Genomic DNA, 23,800 nt, shown 5'->3' on the forward strand with positions numbered 1-23,800 from the left:
CTGCGAATTAATTTAATTCTGTTGTTGTTGTACATTTGAATAAATAAAGAGTTGTTACAATTTTTAAACTACTAAACTGCTTTTTATTTGCAATCAAAAGTATCCGGTTTATTTAAAGGAAATAAACCAACGTTTTGAAAAGGTTAAAACGTAACAATATTTTAGTCAAGTTCAAAAAACATCACATAAAACTAAGGAAAATAATTCCCGTGAATTCTCGCACAATTTCCCGGGATTTCGGAATGGAAAATTTTGAGGAATTCCCGGGATCTCTCGTCCCGGAAATTCCCGTGAAAAACTCTAGATCATTGGTCAAATATGGAGCGATCGAAAAAAATCCTTTTTTCTCAAAACATATTTTTCGGAATTTGTATGGATAAGTACCATAGAACCATATTCCGGAAACAAATTTTATGGTTGCAAGGGTAAATCGTGAACTGATACTTACCATTTTTAACTCCGCGACAGCTGTATCAAGCGGAAGTTTTTCAACAAGGTACGACGATAGACATGCTGTTACAATAGCAAAAATACCTAGAATGACAGTTTTTATTATTACTGTAAATTTTAATCTCGTTCGAATTTTTTTCATTTTAAATTTTACAACAACGTTTGTACATTAGAGTGTCCTTAAAATTAAATTTTTGGAAATGTTGAGACGGTACCCCCTGACAACTTGTGTAATGACATAAAATACCACCAAACAAATTTTTAGCTTGTTCTAAGAAGGGCAACCCGTGCCGACTTCGCGATTTAGTTTTGAGGTGCATTTACAAGGGGAAAAAATGCATTTTTTTCAGTTTTTGTAAAATTTTGCCATTAAATAATTACTTTTGCAATTTAATTTAAAAGAATCGAAATGTGTACGTAATTGCAGGGTTTCGAAGAACTACTAAAAGCAGTCGCATTTTACTGAATAGTTAACTTTTTACAGTCTCATGCTTAAAAAAAAAGTAACTAGTTTCAGTTTTTGATCACATGGTTACTGAAAACAGTTGACTGTGCACACACATTACAACAGCAAGCAGCAATCGATTTTGTTTTTTTCCAGCAGCCAAACGAATCAGCAGTCGCCATGTTTCAGTTTTCAACTCTACCGAACTGATTAAACGACTTGTGTGTGCTGCTTACGCATTGTCAGTTTCGAGTTTTATTTTTCGTACTACGCAGCGTAACAAAAACTGCTAGCTCGACTGAATAGTACGACTGGCTAGTTTGGCTGGTTGTTTAAAATGTGTGTACAACAACACACACTTTATGAAGTTGAATCGTATGATTTTTTGGTTTTTGTGTTTACATATCACAGAGGAAATTTAAATGGCGCATATTCAGTCGTTACATGAGACTATTTATTTTGGTGCTGAATATTAAACCCTGCGTAAAAATTTGAAAATGGAATTTTGAAACTGCGTTAAAAAAATAATTTTTTTTGGTCATACCTGGGAATAGGTTAGCGGTATCCTACGAAGACAAAAACTCATATACAAGTAAATACGGATATATTCCAAGTAAAAATAAACTTTTATTTTAATATTTCTCAAAATATGTTAATTTTGTTCCTACATTTCATGTTCTAGTGGCCTGAGACACGTTAATGGCCTGGCGATTTTTTAATAACTTTAACATTTTTTAACCAATTTTTGTCTTTTATATCTTATTAGAACGACAATTACGTACACATTTCGATTCTTTTAAATTAAATTGCAAAAGTAATTATTTAATGGGAACATTTTTACAAAAACTGAAAAAATGCATTTTTTCCCTTTGTAAATGCACCTCAAAACTAAATCGCTAAGACGGCAGGGGTTGCCCTTCTAAGAACAAGCTAAAAAAAAATTTGGTGGTATTTTATGTCATTACACAAGTTTTCAGGGGGTACCGTCTCAACATTTCCAAAAATTTAATTCTAAGGGACACTCTAATGTACATATCTCAAATCGAATACTTACATTTCTCAAATGAAAATAAATCATCAGTTCATATAGTTGTAGATTATAATTTTTGTTTTTAATAAAGATTTTGTTTAGCTTTCTTTGGCTTATTACTAATATTTGTTGTTTGTTTGTTAATGTAAATTTTGAAATTTTGCATTAATATATGAAAACAAATCCTTTGCGCTTACCACAAAGTTAAAATTATACTAGTTGTATGTAGTTCATAAGAAATGAATAAATAAATAAATAAAAAAGAAGTAAAATAAATTAATAAAAACAAATTTCAACAAATTTTTACATTACAGTTTAAACAAACATAAATATTAATCAAGGCGCATTGATACAAAAATTCATTTTTTGTTTTTTTATATGGAGTTTTACTTCGCACGACAAAAAAAAAACAGCTGTAAGCCACTTTTAGTTGAGGCCATCGTGTATAAATTCGCCTTGATATTAATCTTTTACATATACAGATTATAAATAGATGTAACACATGGTAACATATGGTTGGTGGCCGCGCAGCATTATATTAAGAAATAGTCTTTGTTATTGTAGCTGCTGTAATTGTATTTTTGTTCGTGTTTTATACGGCGGTCTCGGTATGACTGTGTGAGGATAAACGTTCAACGTCTATTTCTGGTATTGTTAATTCATCAGGTATATTATCAGCATATTCCAATGAGGAAGTCTCCGAAAGGCGCTTACTGAGGGAGGTCTGTTTGCGTAAAACTTCAGCCAATGAAGTGTTGGCATGATCACCGTACCTAGCATCCAATCCCTGGCGGAAGGCGTTAACCACACGTATCTAAACATTTAAATAACGAAAAATTGAAGTTTGAAAAAGAAAAAGTACAGTTTTCAACAGTGAAACAAATATACTGGTTAGGAAACAAACAAAAAATTACAGATAGACAGACAAACAGTTACAAAAATAAATAATGACAGCAGATAGATAGATACAGTTTCAGTTATAGAAATAGACATGTTAAGTATAGATAGATAGATAGATAGATATGTATATTGTGTAGATAGATAGAATTGATTAATAAGGAAAGCCGTTAAAAATAACCAAATCAATAATAAAACAACACAAACGAACATAGAAAGCACACACAAAATAAAAGCTTTTATTTAGGTGTAAACCTAGTAATAATATTTACAATTTTGCTAGCACCGTAAACTTTCATATACGCAGAATGACATATGTATATACAGTTGGGCGATTCAAACGGTCTGCTATTAGTATGTCATAATGTCCTAATTCATTATTATAGTTTAAACAAATTTCTGTTTATTGTTTTGATTGTTTTGTCATAAAATAATACTTTTTATGTTTTAAACACAACAACAATTTGTTTAAGCTATCATAATATATTAGGACATTATAACAATATGAACTAATAGCTGACAGTTAGAATCCCCCAAATATGTCAAAAAAAAAAAACACAAAAAAAAACATTTGGCAATGAAAAATATTTTCTTTTTATGCATGCGTTTTTAGTATTTGAACAGATTATTAATTTCTAAAGCTTAAATAAATAAACATTGCAACAACAAAACAATAAAGCTGCCAAGCAATACAATTTTGCCATAATTCTTACAATACTGTTGTTATAACTTGCTTTATTATATGGCGTTCACAATAATCTAAACTCCATAACGAGTCGTTTTGCACAAATATTTCATGTTTCCCAATATCAACATCTCTAAACTCTTAAAAATGCTGAAAAATTAAAGATTTTATCTACTGATTCCAATCTCGGGTAAATCCAGGATTGCATTTATGTACGTGTTATCTTAATCTGAACTTTATGACAATGATAAAATAATGATAATTAATATCAAATTCCATACAAAAGTTGTTAAATTTTCAGAATATGAATTATTCTTTGTTTCCAATTTACTTTAATTCAATGATTTTTTGGTTTGTTACGTTTTTGTTTAAATATACACATCGAGCCCTTAGAGCCAAATTATCGTAAGCGACAAAACACAAATTTTACAGGAGAAGGTTTTTTCGATTATTTTGAAATTTATACCTAAAATTAAAAATGTTATGATGCGATATAATATAATTTCGCTCAAGCTATTTGTCTATTTTTCAAAAATATTTATAACTTTTGACAATTAAAAATCCATGGAATACTTTATTGAAAAATATGACAAAAAAATGTTTTTTATTGAATTTTTGCATAGATACAAATTTTTCGAATTGAAATAAAATTGTTATTTATGAATAGTTTTTAATGAAATTACCCAGTTATGTAAAATTCTCTATTTAAAATGGAAAAATAAAAACGTATTTTGAAATTTATTATCTGCAATCCCGCAATTCTCCAAAAATTGTTGAAAAATCCCAAAAATGGAAATTTTTAGTTTTTTGCCTATAATATCCATACCAGGGTCCGAGTTATCGGAACTCTTTACAAAATAATTAAAAGCATATTGAGCCATCTAAAATCGGTTACTATATTTTTTTTTGCCTTAAATTTTAATTTTACATAAAAAATAGGTGTTTTTTGAATGGACCTGGTCCGCTCGGTAAGGAAATTTTTTCATGTTTTTTGAATTAAAATATTTTATGAAAACTTAGCTTTCAGAAAGTATAAATTCCTTATACATCATTTTAACTTTTTTTGCGATAACTTTAAAAGAAAAAAAGTTATTTTTTCCAAAAAAAATAAGCGAAAAATAGGCTTTTTAATTTTTTTTAAATTAAATTAAATTAAAATGCATATAACTTTGGACTTAGTCATTATTTTTAAACACAAACAACATACATATGTTGTTAGCCTAATGAAGGAAAACTGTTAAAAATTTAATTTTCAAATGTGAATATCTCCTAAGCTAAAAGAGATAATTGATAGCTACGACTAGGTCTTTTGTAGCGCTCGATGAAAAGATTTTATATGTGTATTTTTTTTTGAAATCGGAACACAAACGAAGAAACAGGATCGTTTTAAAAATGTAACATACCCGAGGTGACCTACATTTAGGACCTTTGGTGGCGCCCCTGGTGGGCCCATGAGGTCAGAACTTAAACTCCACAACACTTCTTCTTTGCGCATGTGAAATTTCATTCAAACCAATCTAACCATTTAGAAGTTACAGATTTATTTCCCTCGTTTACTGTAAGATGTAAACATTGACTTACGATAAAATCTTACCCCCTATAATTTTGATGTTATTAACAATTTTGATATTCTGAGAAAGCTAAAACATCAGTCGGTCCATAAAATTTTAATTTTTGCAATAAAAAAAATTTTTGAAAATGTCGCTTACGATAATTTGGCGCTAAGGGCTCGATATGTATGTTTGTATCTGTGAAATAATTTGTTTTTATTGTTAAATTTTATTTGAAACAAAACTCTACAAAAACCACCAACGGGAAAATTTATTAAAATAATATTGATAAACTAGTTATACAATTTTAAAATGTAAAACAACGTAACATTATATCAACAACTTTTAAAATGATTGACAAAAAACTTGTATAATTTCTTCTATTTTTTTCTCCAAACATAATGCCAAATACATTTTCAAATTATGATTTAGTTTAGTATTATTTAAGTCAGTTACATACGTCCAACTCATATGCACAATATGCGAGCTTTTGTACTTTCACACCGACAAGAGTAGAGTAAGTTCGTGTAATTTGGTATACCTATTTTTTATTTGACTATAATTTTTAAAATCTTAAACAAGCCATTGAAAAAATTGGCGGGTAATGTGGTATACCATGTTCTTTTAATATTGTATACTAAACCACATAACCGATGCATAGTATTTTAATTTGTAATTGAGTTGCGTTTTATTTAAATCATCTTCAATGAATTCGGTTAAAGTTGGCGGCTGACCAAGCTTACCAGAAGCTCCTCAATACATTCTTCGCTTCGTAGGAGACATTGAATGACTGATGAGAAAATGTCCATTTGTTGTTTCTAATAGCTCAGATAGCGTTCTTCAATTCTTCCACTGCCCATTTTCATACTTCACATTTCTTTGGCATATTATTTGCTTGAAATTCTCTAGCTATGTATGTATACCACATTAGCCGACCACGTGGTTTATTGAAATTATTATAAAATTAAACATATACACTAAATATGCTTGCTATATTGTTACATATGTTCTTCAACAGCAAAATATTCCCATTTGACTTTAAAATTAAATTATTGAAGTTTAAAACAGGTGATTTTAGAAAAAAAAAATAATTTTTAACAGATCACAAAAAAAATCTACCACAAGATAATCCTGATTTTTTACAACTGACTATTTCCATGACCTGCAAAAATTTTAATTTTCTGAGATCATAAAACTCTTAAGCTTAGTACCGCTACTCCTATGCTCTTAGTTTTAGAGAAAAGCAGCTATACCACATTATCCGCCTATACCACATTACCCGAACTTACTCTACAACAAGCAATCAGACAACAATGCTTGCTTTTTATTTTGCAAACAAACAACGATCAGTATTAGAGCTTTCCAAGCTGTTTAATACCATGAATGAAATAAACAAGATTGCTCCATCGCTCTCTTAAAAAAATTCTCTTAAGCTCAGTGACATCAACATTGACCTAAACTGATTGTATTATATGAAAATTGTATGTGATTTATAATGGAAAAGTCAATAATTATGTTTAAAAGTTATTTATGTTTAATAAAATAAAATGTATATTAGGTTTTATGTTATTAGACATATTTTACTTTATTAATTTTCAATATTTTTGCTATATTAGTTCACGATTTTGATTTTTTATTAATATCTTAAATATAAATAGGCCACACGATTTTTTTGTGGTACACTTTTATGTATGTTATTGTCCACCAATATTGATGAAACGTATATGGTTTAAAAGGTTATTTTCTCCAGATTTGCAGAACATCATTTTTTTCATTCATTCCATAAATGTGGTAAAAAGCGTTTAAAAGTGGTCGAATTTCGGCCACCGGGCGATCCTAGTTATTATTATTATTGCAATTTTTGACTGCACACCACATTTTAATTTTTAATTAATTTTTTTATTTATTTTCACTATTTGTTTTGAAATTTCATATAAAAAGTAAGTATTTTACATTCAAAACATAAGGAAACAATCATTGCTGACGTCACGAAAAAGAATAAAAGAGTACACTAAAATAACGGAATTGTCGATGGAGCAATCTTGTTTATTTCATTCATGGGTTAATACAAACTCAAAGATCGATGTATGCGTGCTTGGACGTAACTGATTTAAGTAATTCATCATTATCAATCAAATATTAGATTTTGGTAGTTATGTTGTTACGTTGCTTTCAGCTTTATGTAACTGTACTATAGAGCATTTTCTAACGTTTTTTTCGATTTTTATAAGCAAATAAATATATACATTGAGAAATAGCTGTCTCATAAACTTCCCCAAACCCGGCCTTTAAAGTGCTGACTTAAGTAAAATAAAAAGCTTATATATTTTTCAAACTAACAAAAAATTTTCGATCAAAAATGATAGTGATCAAGCAACATTAAAAATTAATTTTTAAAATATTTTAAATATTGCATTTATTTATATACAACAGTTATAAATAAATGCAATAGTTGTATTTGTGTACACTATTTTAAATTTGTTTGATTAAATTTTAAACATATGTATTTATATTTGTAACAATCTAAAGTAAAGTTTAAATAAATTAATTAACAAACAATAAGGGTCCTCATGTAAACGCTTAAAAGCCTAGCAAACTGTGCATTTGTACACTCTCGCAAATGAACTGTCAAAAAATGTATGGAAATTCGTTTGCACAACTCCGATAAGTTTGCGCGACAATTTAGAGACTCTAAATTTTAGACTCGCAAACTTGAATTTATTGTGCATTTGATGAATCAGCTCCTTTTGTTTACTTTTATTTATGGGGGATTTCATGTCAAGTGAACCAATTTTTTAAAATCGATGTCTTCCGATCGGGATGAAATTTGCACCAAAGATATACCTATTGGATTTGGGATTCAAAGACAGAAAGAGGCACGGGCTCGGGAATCTTCTCAGATGAGCTGGACCTTTTGATGTCTATTCGATTACCCGGTACCTGCACGGTTTTCCAGGCAGAGATTTATGCCATCGATACAGCCGCGAGAAGAATCCGGGAACTCAATCTCGAAAATTCGACCATACATATCTACTTGGACAGCCTTGCATCAATCAAGGCTCTTAACTCCAACGTGATCAGGTCGAAATGTCTTCTCAATTGTATCAAATCACTGGCACAACTGACACAACATTACGTCGAGTTGATTTGGGTTCCAGGACACGAGGGCATCCGGGGAAATGAAGTATCTGATGAATGCCCAACCAACGGTTCGTCCCTGGACGTATCTCTAGCGCAAAGGGATATTCACACTCCCCTGGTGACAGTATCGAAATTGATAGATGAATGGGCTTTGAGCGAATCGGTACAGCACCTTCTATGTGAATGCCCAGCCTTACAAGAGCATAGACTACTACATCTTGGTAGAGCTCTTTTCAGACACAAAATCGGTCAAGAACTCTCTGAGTTATATCTTATTATAAATATGACATTTTGGCCAAATATGTGTTTATTCACATCCATGTAACTTATTACCTATTGTAACTTAGCAAAATGTGTTCCAAATAGTTTAGATAGCTATTTCTTCAATCTTTCGACAAAAAATATTTAAAAAAAAAATTAAAAATTTTTAATAATTTTTTTCAGAAATCAAATAGTTTTTTGACTTTTTTTTCAAAATGGGCCCTTTTTTCTTAAAAAAAAGCTTACATATTTTCCTTGAAGACCTATTTGGTCGCTTAGTGGGATGCGAGTTCGACATCTATCAAAATAAATATTTTGCAATTCAAAACAAGCTATTTTTGACTTTTTTTGCAAAATCAAAAATTTTGTTGACTTTTTGTTCTAATATGGGCCCTTTTTTCCAAATTTTTTTTTGCTCAAAAGAAAGTTTAGGTCCATTGCTTTAAGATAATTTTGGTCCCTTAGTGGAATGCGAGTGCGATATCTAAAAAAATAAATATTTTGTAACTCAAGAAATACAATTTTAGAATTTTTTTTTGCAAAACCGAAATTTTTTTGGGCCTTTTTTTAATTTTTTTTTTTTCTCAAAAGAAAGCTTAGATCTTTTCATTTAAGACCTATTTGGTCGCATTGTGGGATGCGAGTGGGATTCTTTATGACCATTTACCACTTCCTGATTCTTTATACAGAAAATATGCATACAGTTTAAACTGTTACAAAAACTAAAACACATTATTCCGTGCCAGATTTGATGGGAAAATTATCGAATTGGTAAAAAGTATTATTACTTATTTAGGTCCTCTATAATAGGGATCTATAAATAGACTTTTTCCTGAAAATACCGAAATCGATTATTTCGTAGATTTTTTTTTAAAATTGAATGAACTCTTGTTTTTTGCAATTGGAAAATCCGATTTTGACAGCGCGTTTAATAGTGAAGTTAGTTGCAAAACACAATAAATGTAAACACATACTTTGTGCTATGATTATGATTGGTGATGGAGCGCATAATATAACTAGGTTGACAGATTAAATTTACATTCGGAAAAACATGCTTGATTTTGAAAAAAAAAAATTGACAAATTAAAGAAATTAGTGAATTGTTTTTAAAAATTCCGAAATTCCCAAAAAAACTTTAAAAAAATCGCAAAATTGGGATTTTTGGATCTATTGAAGGCACCAAGTTCGGAGCTATGAAATCCCTTTGCACAATATTGAAGAACATATTGGGACATACAAAACAGGTCTTAGTTTTTTGAAAGCAGCTATGCCATTAGAGAAAATGTTGTCTAAAGTTAAAATTTACATAAAAAATAGATCTCGAATCGGTGCTCCACATTGGGCCATTATGGCTCGGCCCCCTTGGTGTTATAACTTATAAACTCAAAACTTAAACGTATCAACACCTCCTTTATAGCCATGTGAAATTGCATTAAAATCGAGCTATTCGTTTAGAAGTTACAGATTTAGTTCCATCTCGCAATTTCATTTTTAGCTAAACTCCAAACAGTGATAAGAAACTAATTGATACAGAGTTTAAATATTTTTACAGTTACAATTCTTCAGTTATGATAGGTGCCACGCCCACTAATACAATCCCGCCCATTTTAAGCCAAAATTCATATGGTGATAAGAAATTAATGGCTACAAAGTTTAAATACTTTTGCAATTATGGTTCTTCAGATATTCGAAATAAACAATTTACACTGTATTGGAGGTTCCACGCCCACTAATTCAATACCTCCCATTTTGAACTAAGCTATGTTAAATGATAAGGGTGTTATTCGAACAAAATTTTAAGACTTCCCCAATTAGAGTTTACCAGATGTTCGAAAATAACTATTTACTTTTTATGGGAACTGTCAAACCCCGGAACAAGGGCCCGTCCCCTTTTTGGTTAAACTTCATGCAGTGATATGAAATTGATTGGTATAAAGTTTGAAGAATGTCACAATTACAGATCTGCAGATATTTGAAAACAACTATTTATTTTGTATGGGTGGTGCCACGTGGCAATTTTTTGGTTTTAAAATGTAATTGGATACAAATAAAGTTTTTTAAAACAGCAATGAGTTGTGCTGACTATAAAGTAAACAGAAAATATATACATATATGGGCAATTTCTTTTTTCCAATATGATCTGAATAGGAGATGTACCTTAAAATTACTTCGGTTTTATGTCACGTACGATATACCCTTATTTCGCTGAATATTTTGGACAACAATATTTCGAAAGTACTTATTATTATGATTTTATTGAATGGAACATAAAGACCAAATTACTTTTCAGATCCTCTTATTTTTGCAAAATCTATTCCATTCCACATGCATACAAATGTCACGTACGATGACATGGAAAATAGTATAGTCTGTATAAACTTTTATTTTTCCCCTTAAAATGTTGTAATAATCTCTAATACATAGTAACATTTTTGTGTTTGCTCCTATTAAAATCATATTGAATAAAAGTTTCAAGGGTTTTCGTTTTTTCAGTCGTGGTTATCATTGGTTTCTATTATTAATATAATTTTGATTGAACACTAATTAATTTTATAAAGTTCAACACAAACATTTTATAAATGTCTGGTGTTTAAAATTCGCTGCTAACGTAAGTGAGTTAAACTGAAATTTTATCTGTGCGATTTAGAGACAAAGTGTAACTGAACCATATAAATCTATGCGTGCTTTTTACAACAAATGAAGTAGAAATTATTATTAACTATTGATTTTTTAGAAAAAAAATATGAACTACATATCTACAACTAAGTATGTACTTTTATGAATAATTAATGAATTAATGAATATATAAAAAACACAAAAATGTAACGAAAGATTCACAGTATTCAGATACGCTCTACACAGCTGTTGATAACTAATTAGAAACGCTTTGATGTAATTTATGTATTACACAATACGCTTTAGTTTTAAATTTTTTTTTTTTAATTTGTTTCGTGATATTTCTTTTAAATATATTAAAATGTTGGCTAACACATAAAAATGACGATGCTAACACATAAAAATGACGATTATAAATTAAATTGTATATTATAAATAGTATTATAAATATAGCTCCCCTCATTAGGGGTCAATTTGACCCTTTTTCGATAAAATCAAAAAGTCCTTTCAAAAAGGACTTTTAAGGATTAAAATATTCTACGGAAAATGTTAGTGGGGATCGTCACCTAAGACACCAAAGTTGTAAATAAAGCTCATGACGCTTAATTAGCAAAATTACAAGCCACCATGGGTCTCACATTTTTTTTTTTTAAAAATCGACAAAAAATTGTTTATAATCCGAATGAGCTGAAATTTGAACATTAGTTCAAAAGATATTTAGGTTTATTTTTTTTTTTTATTTTGCTCGATTTTTCTATATTTATGATAAAATTCCGAATTTTAATTCAGACCACCTGGACTATAATTTTATTCTACAAAAATTTATTTAGGTATTCGACATGTCCTTTCAGAATTATAATGTCGTTATTCTGTTTCAAAAATGTGTTATTACTGAATATGCTGGTGAAATGTAGTGCAAATGATAACCATTTAACCAGTTGTACAAGTAGTAATATAGCTAATGTAAGATTTCCAATTGACACTTTTCAAAGTGCACTTTTCAGTTGTCAGTTGTATTTGAATCAAAAGTATTGTTTGTGGTTAGGCCTTTAAGGACCGTGTACCATACCAAACTGTGAATCTGTCGTATTTTTATTTGACATGTGTGTGTGTATGTCTATGTGTAAAATCTATAGATCCCAGCGGTAAAAATCAAAAGAGCTTGCGAAGTGAAGGTCTTCTTCATGTCCTACTTTGACCTCCTTCTGAACCAATTCACGATTACCTTACTTGAAAGACTTTCTAGATGGCCTCATCCGTTTTCTTTATGACAAAAACAATAGTACTCAGAAACTGTATAATAAACAAATTAAAAAATTTAAAGCACACAGAACTCAATCAATTCGTAATTTTTTTTTGTATTTTGGAATTTAGTTAAGATATAAAACACAAAAATGTAATGGGAATTACAAGAATAAAGCTAATTCCACCTGCACTAAGATTCACAAAAGTTATGATAAGTTTTTGATCTAACTAGGATTACTTTTCTCCTTCTCATCTGCCAACAAAAAGGATACAAATTAGAGTGTCCAAAAAACCGACAAATTTAAAAAAACCGGTTTCCGGTTTAACCGAAAAAGTGTGTTTTTGAAAAAACCGGTTTTGACTTTTGTTTAAAAAAAAAACGTTTAACCGGTTTCGGTTTTTGTCTTTAAAAAAACCGGTTTATATTTAAAATGTTTGATTACTAAAGCTCTATCTTTATGCAATAATTTTAAATCTATTACGAAATATTGTCAAATGCTACAATTTTCTATAAAATAAAACAATATTTTTAAAAATGGTATCAAAGTTTTTTCAAAAATATGTTTAAATGTGATTTAGAAAATATTTTTCATTAAAACAGGTTAATTAAAACCGGTTTCTCATAAAACCGAAATGTTAACATTTAATAACAATTAATGACAAAGTGTTTCGGGAAAAACTTTGTCATTAAATGTTATGTGGTTTTGGATAAAACTTCTGAGAAATAATATTGTAATTAAACCTTTTATGTTCTTTAGAGAATTTCTAAATTGGTTCACCCTCAATTTTTACTTAAAAAAATCCATATAAATGTTGTGATGTTCTCCTTTCAAACCGACAGTGTTCTTCAGCGTTTATAAAGACTTGTTATGTTAATATCCATCTACTGCTAAATGAAAAGGGTTAACGCTTCTCGATTTAAAAAAAAATATTATAAATTTCTTTTTATTTGGCAGGTGGTAAAAAAATTTGTAAATTTTGTTTTTTATGTATGGATATGTAGAACAACTTGTACATTTTTAAACGGATTTTTGAGTTTCATAAATTTTTACAATTATAATCCTGTATAGATTACGATACCGTTATGATTAACGTAGAGTTTCCAAAACACAGAAGAATTTCAAAATCGCAGTTTCGGTTTTTGAGTAGCAGAGGTATGGCTGAGTTTAAGTTTTGAATTTAGATTTTAAATACCATGGGGACACAGCCTCAAGGCTCCGAAATGAGGAATCACGGGTATATGAAAAATTAAAAATTATTCCAAATTTTGCTTCTCGATCAGATTTTAAAGAATACATATGTATATACAAAATCTACTAGAAGATTGTAATAAAAATTTAAAATTAAAATTTTAGTATCGATTTTTGCTGATAGCGGATCAATTTATTTGAACAAATTTATAAGTACATATTATACAAAATATTTCAAAATCACTACTTGTTTTTGTAGGTCTCTTCTAGTAGATTCTATATATATAAAAAAAACATTCAAATCGGATAGAAAACAAATTTGACATAATTTTTAATTTTTCATATACCCGAGATACCCCAATATGGGGCTTTTAACGTCCAGTTTTTTTCGGTTGATAATTTATTAATAGAATAAGAAATAGAAACAAAGTCAGTTGATAATATATTATTATTGCTGTCAAATTCTATTCTAGAATAACCAAAAAAATGTATATTTTATATACTATTCATACACTGAAAATAGTTGAAAAAGAAAAAACCGAAACCAAAGAGTAATGTCGGTTTTCGGCCTTGAAAACAGCATTTTCGGGTTCGGTTAAAATTGAACACGAAACTCTAGAGTATTTTTTGTTGCAAAATGTGTAATAGATTTCGGCCAAATAGAGCTGAGATCGAAAATTACTCGTCCATATACCAAAAAACCCAAATTGTGATTTATATTTTTGTGATAAAAATAAATCACCGAAAATAACAGTTATAAAATGATTTCTATTTAAATGGTTTGGTATGACCTTTATACGTTTTTGTTGTTTTTTAATGGTTTGGTGTGAGATAAACAATTCATTTGTTCTTAATAACTGTTACTTTCTCTTTTATTTACATAGAATAACATATTATTAGTAATTTTTAACAAATTATGGAAATAATATGATAAGTATGAAGTAATAAAGTCTGAGTAACACAAATAAGATTATTTTTTTAATTTGTTATAAATCTTTTGATAAGTTTTATATATTTAAGCGTTGATTTGCATCAAATGCATTTTTGCGGTTTATTTTTCATGTTCGCAAATAAAAGTCACAAGCTCACCTTTACGAAAAAAATAAATTATAAATCACTCATCCAGATTATTTGTGTTTGTTTCTTTTCTGTTTGTCTCAACCCCAAACCTAAAATGTTCTCGAATAAATCACTCTCTCAGTGATATATCACAAAAAATTATTTTTAAATGGCTGCTAATATGAATTTACCATTGAAATGAAAGTGAACCCGTTATTTTCGGTCTCTGGTCCGGACATTTGTATGGACGCTAGGTGAAATAATGAACAAATTTTAAAATCTATATAGTTCGTCTTTGTACCAATATTATATTCAAAATGTAGTTTGAGTACCAGTTTTACATGGAAGAATAGACGGAAGGATAACAATAAATCCACACAGTATTGATTCGATGTTCCCACGGCAGAACAAAATTACTTAATTTTAATGACTTTCATTGTCATCTCTAATTTGAATCGGAAGTTTATATAAAACAAATCAAAAATAATAAACTAGACCAAACAAAATGTAAGAAATTATAAAAACAAAATTTTTCAATTTGACGAAGAATAAATAAATTAAATACATATGTATGTATATTAGAGTGGGTCAATTTGTGTGGATCAAAAAAAATGCACCAAGCGGTTATCAAAATCGTAATCTACGATGAATTCTAAGAAGTTTTGCCGAAGAAACCATAGGTCTAAAATCAAAACCGAGCTTCTCATTTTTAACGCGAAAATTTTCCTTTCGTATTTTATATTTTTGTTTCAATATACTAACATTTTATTGAGCCTTTTAAGAAACTTGACTATGTTTGGGCTTTTTCGAAATGAAAGAAAGGCAGAAAAGATAAATCTTTGCAAATGGAGAAGATTAACAATATACTTCACCCGAGGATTTTTAAAAAAATCTCATATCGTGGTTGTGCGAGAACCTAAAACCGAGCTTTTGGGTCACAGTGAGGGAAATGAAAAAAAAAGATGCAAATAAATTTGTAACTTCTAAACCGATAATCCGATTTTAAATTTCCAACGACTATAGAGGAGGTGTTGCTGAGCTCAAATCCCAAAAATGGTATTTTTTAGATTTTTGACCCTGTTGACAGTGCCGAGATCCGGTCAATAAATTCCCTTTGCAAAATTGGTACATATAAAAGTGGTTTTAATTTTTAGAAAACAGCTATGCGATTAGAGAAAATTTGCCATAAATTTGAAATTTACATAAAATATAGGTCTACTTTGGAAGGCTCTTGACCACGCAGTTATACAAATATTGAAATTATTTTCCTTCTATAGTATTTCCCAAAATGGTACCGTTGAGAAAAATATAAATGCATTATTTATTTTGTTTTTATTTTCTGTATAACTAAAGATTGATATAAGTACTTTTTTCGAGAAAAAAAAAATTGCGAAAAAAGGACTTTTTACATTTTTTGATTTGGTAACGATTTTGAAATAATTATTTTCTTATAATACTAATAAATTTGTTGTTAATTAAAAAAATATATATTTGAAAAAAATCGGGAGAGATTTGAATCCGATATTTGCAAAACTACAGACCAAGGTATGTAAAAAACATAAAATTTTAATTTTCAATGGTGAATATCTCGTAAACTATAAAAAATAAATATTAAATTCGGCATCATTTTTAATTTGTAATATATATTTTTTTAACAATCCTCGGGTGAAGTTTATTGTTAATCTTCTCCATTTGCAAAGATTCATCTTTTCTGCCTTTCTTTCATTTCGAAAAAGCCCAAACATAGTCAAGTTTCTTAAAATGCTCAATAAAATGTTAGTATATTTAAACAAAAATATAAAATACGAAAGGAAAATTTTCGCGTTAAAAATGGGAAGCTCGGTTTTGGTTTCTTCTTGATAACCGCTTTGTCGAGAAAAAAATTGACCCACTCTAATGTATATATTTTCTTGGAATAATACTACAATTCATATTTTTATTTTACTTACTTTTGGTATCCATGGTCAAAACAATACAAATAACCGGCAAATAAGAAAACATTAAATAAAAAAGCATGGAAAAGATTTCCCACTGGGTAATTCAGATAAGAAGGGTGCCGTGGGAACATCGTATAAGGTGGATGGTTGACCACTGCTTTGTTCGTTACTAACACATTATACCCTCTCCACTAGTGTGATGAAGGTTATAATAAAATATAATTATTTATGAGTATGCAATGGCATTTGGAGCCCTGTGATCCTGTTTCTTACCGCTGGGATATGATCACATTGCGAAAGTACATACATACAAATTATGTTCTTTGAACACTACAGTTGCAGTAATTTGTTTTCTAACCCCCATTTTTTCAATATTTGGTTATCGTTTTTCGTAACGATAAACCTCCAATTAACATTTTTTTTGTAAGAGAAATGTTAGTTTATCCTCACGATAAAAAATAACCAGAGATTGAGAAAATGGGGGTAAGACTGTTGCATTATAAAACAACTTCAACATGATAAAATAGAGGTGAGTTTTTATCATAATTAGGTTATAAAGTTAAAGTTGTTTTCTCTGGCAAACGTCTTATACACATTATCAAATAAATAGGTATGTAGTCAAATATTTACACAATATGTCAATAGCTTCATAAAGCCCTTATGACACTTATATTTATTGGTATTTTATTCTTATACGTTTAACCCCTATTTTCTCAATATCTGGTTATCATTTTTCGTAACGATAAACCTCCAATTAACATTTTTTTGTATGAGAACTGTCAGTTTATCGTCATGATAAACAAAAAATAACCAGAGATTGAGAAAATGGGGGTAAAAGAATGAAACAGAAAATTCTGGAAAGAAACAAAAATACAAAAGCAAACAAATTATATACAATTTAATAAGGTGTATTATGTACTCACTAAAACAGCTAATTATTTATCAGCTGTGCTGGTGAGTTTACCTTGTTGGAGAATAACTTTAAATATAAACAAACAATCTTGTATAATTGTTTATGGCAAAGAACCAAATCAAAAATAATAAAAGTAAGAGTGCCATATTCGGCTATGCCGAATCTTATATACCCCTCACCAATGTAAATTAAGTATAAGTGTAGGCAACAAGTGCAACATTAACAAAAATCACATGCATTTTGTTTATGCTGGCTGGAGCTGTCAAATCTACCAATTGTTTTTGATGCTTTTCCCAGAATTTGACAGCTTCAACATTCAAACAACCATAATAAACTGATCGGTTGAACACACCGGTTGCCCTTCACCAAGTATAGTTTAATGTAAATATTAATAAAAATTGTTTGGTAAAAAAAATATTTTGGCGATGAAAAAATTGGTTTTTGTAAAAAATTTTACATTAAAAAATGAATTTTGCAATTTAATTTAAAAGGATACGTAATTTTCGTTTTAATGAGACATAAAAAACAGAAATTGGTCAAAAAAATGTTAAAGTTATTAAAAATTCGCCAGGCCATTAACGTGTCTCAGGCAACTAGAACAAGAAATGTAGGAACAAAATTAACATATTTTCATAAATATTAAAATAAAAGCTCATTTTTACTTAAAATATATCTATATTTACTTGTACATGAGTTATGACAAAAAAAAAAAATTCTTTTAAACGGCAGTTTCATTTTTAAAAAATTTGTTAAACAAATTAGTTAAATAAATTTTTTTTAAACGGCAGTTTCATTTTTAAATTTTTAAAAAAATTGTTAAACAAATTTCCGAATTTTTTGATCATCTCATTGGGATTCATAGAGAATATAATAGGGAATAAAAATGTGAAAAAATTATGAAAATATCTTTTATAGTTTTTCCGTACCTGCGATTTAAATTTTGAAATTTTCGAGAAAAACCAATTATTTGGCCATTTTTTTGCGAATGAGCTGTATTTCCTCACTGTTATGAATTATAAGTAAAACCTATTCAGAACATTATAGTCCAGATAATTCTAAATAAACTCTGAATGTTTTACTAAAATTGGAAAACGTTAAACCTTAAAAAAATTAAATTTTCTTGGTCATACCTGCGAATTGGTTAAAGATATTCTACAAAGACAAAAAGTCGCATACAAGTACATAAATATGGATATATGTTAAGCAACAATGGGCTTTTATTTTAATATTTCTTGAAATATGTTAATTTTGTTCCTACATTTCATGTTCTAGTGGCCTGAAACACGTTAATGGCCCGGAGAATTTTTAATAACTTTAACATTTTTTAACCAATTTTAGTTTTTTAAATCTCATTAGAACGACAATTGCGTGTACATGTCTATTCTTTTAAATTAAATTGCAAAAGCAGATCTTTAATGGCAAAATTTTTACAAAAACTGAAAAAATGCATTTTTTTACCCTTTAAATGCACCTCAAAACTTTGAGGGACGAGCTGAACGGGTAAACGTAGTTTAATCGAGTTCTAGAAAGGGTCAAGACGAACAAGATTCCGACATTTTTCCCCCCATATGAGATCTGGTCCCCCTAATGTATAACCTTGCCAATCACGGTGAAGGGTATAAAAACCATAAACTCATATTGTGGGCAACACTGCAAAACATACATACTTAAGCTACGTACACACGGTTGTCAGATTGTCAGGAACGTGCTCAGAAAATGGTTAGCACAACCATGAGAACACTTGAACATTTTCTGACAATATTTTAAGAATATGACAACAGTGTATACGTAGCTTTAGTATACTTAGCATATACATACTTAGATATGTATAATGTCAACATATTTGCACTCATGAATCATGTTGGATCATGATTTGCACTGTTCTCCATAATTGTCAAAATATAAAAACAAAACAAACAAGTGTCATAAGGGCTTAAATAATGTTTACAGTTTACTGTGTTGTTTTTTAGTTCATGGTAAATGAAATTATGTTTTTAATTTATATAACAATTAATAACGATTAGAATAAATAATATATAATTTTGTTAAGACAAACAAAAAATACTTTTGCGTGCTTGCGTGTAATTGATGAATATGTTATGTACTTGCAAAGTATAGAGGAATCGCAGTAGTAGTTATCCAGCATATAGGTATATTTTGAGTTACAATCGCATTTTAAAATGTATGAAAAAAAAAAAACAAACAAAATAAGAAATAATAATAAATAGAAGAAAAATACATGATATATAAAATTGTTACTATTTTTTATATTTAAATTATCTAATTTATTAAATTTAATTATTATTTGTTATTTAATATAAGTAGGTATATAGCTGTCTCAACTTAAGAACAATGTGCTTCAATTATTTTGCGAAAATAATTATAAGTAAATCAAAATTCGTATAAAAAAATTTAAGAAATAATTACATAAATAATTAAATAAGTATGTAAATAAAACAAATGAATAAGAAATACACAAATAAATTAATTAATACTAATATGTATGTATGAATGTACATATGTACATTAGAGTACTCAAAATTATATGGCCGAGAAATATCAAGCCACAGACCGTTATCCATCCGCTAGAATTGTTCTATGGACTATAGAAGCACGTTCTGAAAAACATTAACCCTTTCCCTGTCCTGTGCATTACATATGATGCACATCAAGTTTCTTTCACACGTCCGTGCATCACATATGATTCACAAATTATAATATTTTTTAATTAACAAAAAAAAACTTTGTACGTACGGCAAATTTTTTTTTTTTTTGTATGGGGACATGATATCTGGCACAGAAACGGCTCTGAAGTTTGGAGATGATTTTGAAAAAAAGAACATTTATTTTTTTGTATAAATTTTACCATTAAATAATACCTTTGGCGTTTTCATTAGGATTCCCGCGAATTCCTTCTGAAAGTTACAGTATTATTTCTGGGTTTGTTGTATTTTTCTCCACAACAAAGTGAATTGAAAGTTTAATTATCTAAATAAGTGAAGAACAAAACAAGTAAGAGAGCTACAGTGAGCCCCAAAAGTGAGTATACACCAAAAATTATTGGATATTTTTTAAGATAATGAAAATTCTAAAATTTATCCATCGATTAAAATTTTAAAGTTTCGGTTTGATAGAGATTGGCTTGAATAATATTTTTGGTTGTGAAAAATATAGATTTAAGTCGGACTATAATGATTTTCATGATCTTAAAAAAATCAAAAAATTCGCTGCTGTTTACTCATTTTTGAGGCTCACTGTATATTCGTCTGTGCCGAATCTTATATACTCTTCACCAAATTATACTTTAATATAAAAATTTTAAATATTTTTAGGTAAACGAAATTTTTTTCCAAAGTTGTTTTTTTTTTTAATTTTTTGTGAAAAAAAAATTCGGGTTAAAAAATATTTTTTCCGATTTTGACCTATTTTTGGTCTAACTTACTATGGTCGTGGCGAAGGTCTTTGTAATATCTATCATTAGATATCCATATTGTCTATATTAATGACTTAGTAATCCAGATATAGGTCAAAAATCGAGGTTGTCCAGGTTTTTCCTTATATCTCAGCCATTTGTGGACCGATTTTAAATAGCAACCGAGCCGGAAGAATTTCGGAGATATTGATGTATGAATCGTGTATGTAAATTATTTGGAGGCTTCGGAAAGTTGATTTCAACACACAGACGGACATGGCTATATCGACGCCGCTATCTATAACGATCGAGAATATATATACTTTGTGGGGTCGCAAGTGAAAAATGTAGAAATTACAAACGGAATGACAAACTTATATATACCCTTGCCACTCATGGTGAAGGGTATAAAAATGGGAAAAAGAATCGAGGTAGTCCCGGTTTTTTCGTTATATCTCAGCCATTTCTGGGCCGATGTTGTCGATTTAAAATAGCAAACGTGCCTGGAAATTTTTAATAACTTCAACATTTTTTAAGAAGACTTTATTTCAATTACATACAAATGCAAAAAGCTGAACAAATTAATTTTCACTTGTAAATGCATCACCAAACTTCGGAGCCGTACGGCACCATTTAACGACATCTTATCATTCTAATATTTTTCAGATCGTGTTTCTACGTTGAGATTAAAGGTATCAAAAGTGGCGATTAATTAATTTCAAGCTATTTTTTTATACTTTTTAAACTAAAATTCTCAAACAGGGTCAGACTTGCTGAATTTGAATTCCAATTTTTTTTCGAAAAATATTTTCTAATTTTTAAAAAATTAAAAAAATACCAAATAAGTGTGTTTTTTATAGGTAGTGGAATGCAACTAAAAAAGTTACAAATTGTTTGTTCTAATAATTTCTCTAAATCATAAATTGTGCCCCTTTGCTGCACGATTTTAGAAATTAAAATTTTTGTGAGGTACCCTCTGACCTCTTTATAATTAACATATACTAAAATTACAATATTATACTTAGATATAATTAGGTTTCATGTTTGTTTATTAACTGATGTTTATATATTTTTATTAACTTTTTCGATTTTTTGTGGAATGATTACCAATATAATAACTTACAATTGGGTGCCTTGTTGACAAATCGTTATACATTTTTATGTTGCACCAAACTTAATTGTAATTTGAACATTAAATTATAAAGACTTTTAGGAATAACTCCCGTGGAATTTTTATTCATAATTGGTCTGAAACTGATTCAAATGATACTTGTAAAAATAGCGAAAATGTTTGGATTAATGCATGAAACTTATTTTTAATATATGATTTTGTATGACAGTTAAATTTTTAATAGTTTTATTGAAAACTTTATAAATTAATTATTTACAATGTTATGAGGATTTACTTTAAAGTATTACAACAATTAACAACTAAATAATAAAACAACTAAATAATACCCTAGACCAAGTAAATGAGCAAAAACATTTTTAATTTAAAATATCAATAATTTATATTCGAGAGTGATTTTCGGAAGTGGGCCTTATATGGGAGTTAGGAGCAATTATGGACCGATCACCATGATCGTGTGATTTATGTCTATATGAAAGTTATTTATGGTGAGAGATTTATGCACGTTAAAGTGATTTTTGGAAGCGGGTCTATATGGGAGCTATGACTAATTATGGACTGATCGTAACAAAATTTGGTGACATGAATTTCGTATATATAAAACTTATTTGTAGCGAAATTTGTGGAGAAACATATATAAATTAAACATTTATGACCTATAAAGTCCAATTTCGGGAGGACATTTGTATGGGGGCTAGGTGAAATAATTAACCGATTTCATCCAGTTTCAATAGGCTTGGTTCATCTAGATGAAAATAATGATTTTGTTTAAAATTAAACTTTTCGGATTGATGAATTTGATTTTCCATATTGTACTAAAGTTAATAAAAATTTTATTTTAACTGTTCTAAAATGTTTTTATTGTATTCATATGCTTTTATTCAATTACTTTATGTTAACTTGATCTAGTTAAATATGATCGCTTTAAAATGGAATTTTGCATTGAATAGCTAACGAAATCAAATTAATAATACTCTTAATAATTTCTACATTATTTTGTTTATTTATGAAAATTTTCATTTTAACTGAATTTCACTAAAATTTAATTAAAATGATTTTGGAAATAACTGCAAAAAAATGTGAATTCAAAGAGCCTACAACCTTTTTTAGGTATATTTTGTGACAATCAGTGATTTTTACTGAAAATCTAACATGTCTAAATAAATCTGATACATTTTCCATTTTTCGCCAATTATTCATTTTCTAAAAAAATAATCGAACTTTAGTATGTTTAATGACTCGATTCTAAATAGAAGAAACCACAGTTCTTCTTAAATTCCAGTTTAGTTTTGATGCACGGGCACTAGCAAATTTATCATCAACAATTATTTTGGGAATTCAAAATTTATTTTTATTTTGAATTTTTTTTTTTTGGAATGGTTCAACACCTTTTTCACTTCGCTGGTGACATTCAATTTAAGTTTGAAAAATCTATATCTAACTCTTTCAAGTACTTGGTATATTTTTTAAAGAAAAATGTAAGCTTAAATTTACACATTAAAGTGTAACAGTGAACACAAAATTTCCAACCAATTTGGAAGTTTTATTATGTGTTTTCAAAGAGATAATTGTGTATTGATTACTATTATAGCGTAATATTAATGATATTTAGTAACAAATGCTTGGAAAAAGCTGAAGCTGATTTGAAACAATTTGGACTATTATATCAAGTGTCACAATATTCCCAATTGCACTCCCCGAAAATCTCAAATATAGTTACTATATAAATTAAACTCTAGTTATAGTAATAAAACATAAATTAATATGTAATTTAATTGAAGAATATTCTAAAACTAAAAGCTTATTACAAAAATGAAGCTCTAGCTACCAAAGCATTAGC

General features: G+C 28.7%; 1 protein-coding gene across 5 annotated transcripts in view; it reads right to left on the reverse strand.

Moving 5' to 3' along the window:
- Positions 1-1,982: 1,982 nt before the first annotated feature.
- PMCA (plasma membrane calcium-transporting ATPase 3) overlaps positions 1,983-23,800 on the reverse strand; it is a 141,701-nt gene continuing 119,883 nt past the window's right edge. For 2 of the 5 annotated variants that reach the window (XM_065514656.1, XM_065514652.1), the window contains one exon: positions 1,983-2,712. In XM_065514656.1, the coding sequence (XP_065370728.1) occupies positions 2,518-2,712 (195 nt within the window). In that variant the 3' untranslated portion in view covers positions 1,983-2,517. Of the gene's footprint in view, positions 2,740-19,484; positions 19,524-23,800 lie in introns of all 5 variants that reach the window. The other 3 variants (XM_065514655.1, XM_065514651.1, XM_065514653.1) reach the window with 2 other exon arrangements.

The sequence above is a fragment of the Calliphora vicina genome, chromosome X, assembly GCF_958450345.1.
Source record: "Calliphora vicina chromosome X, idCalVici1.1, whole genome shotgun sequence".
NCBI lineage: Eukaryota > Metazoa > Arthropoda > Insecta > Diptera > Calliphoridae > Calliphora > Calliphora vicina.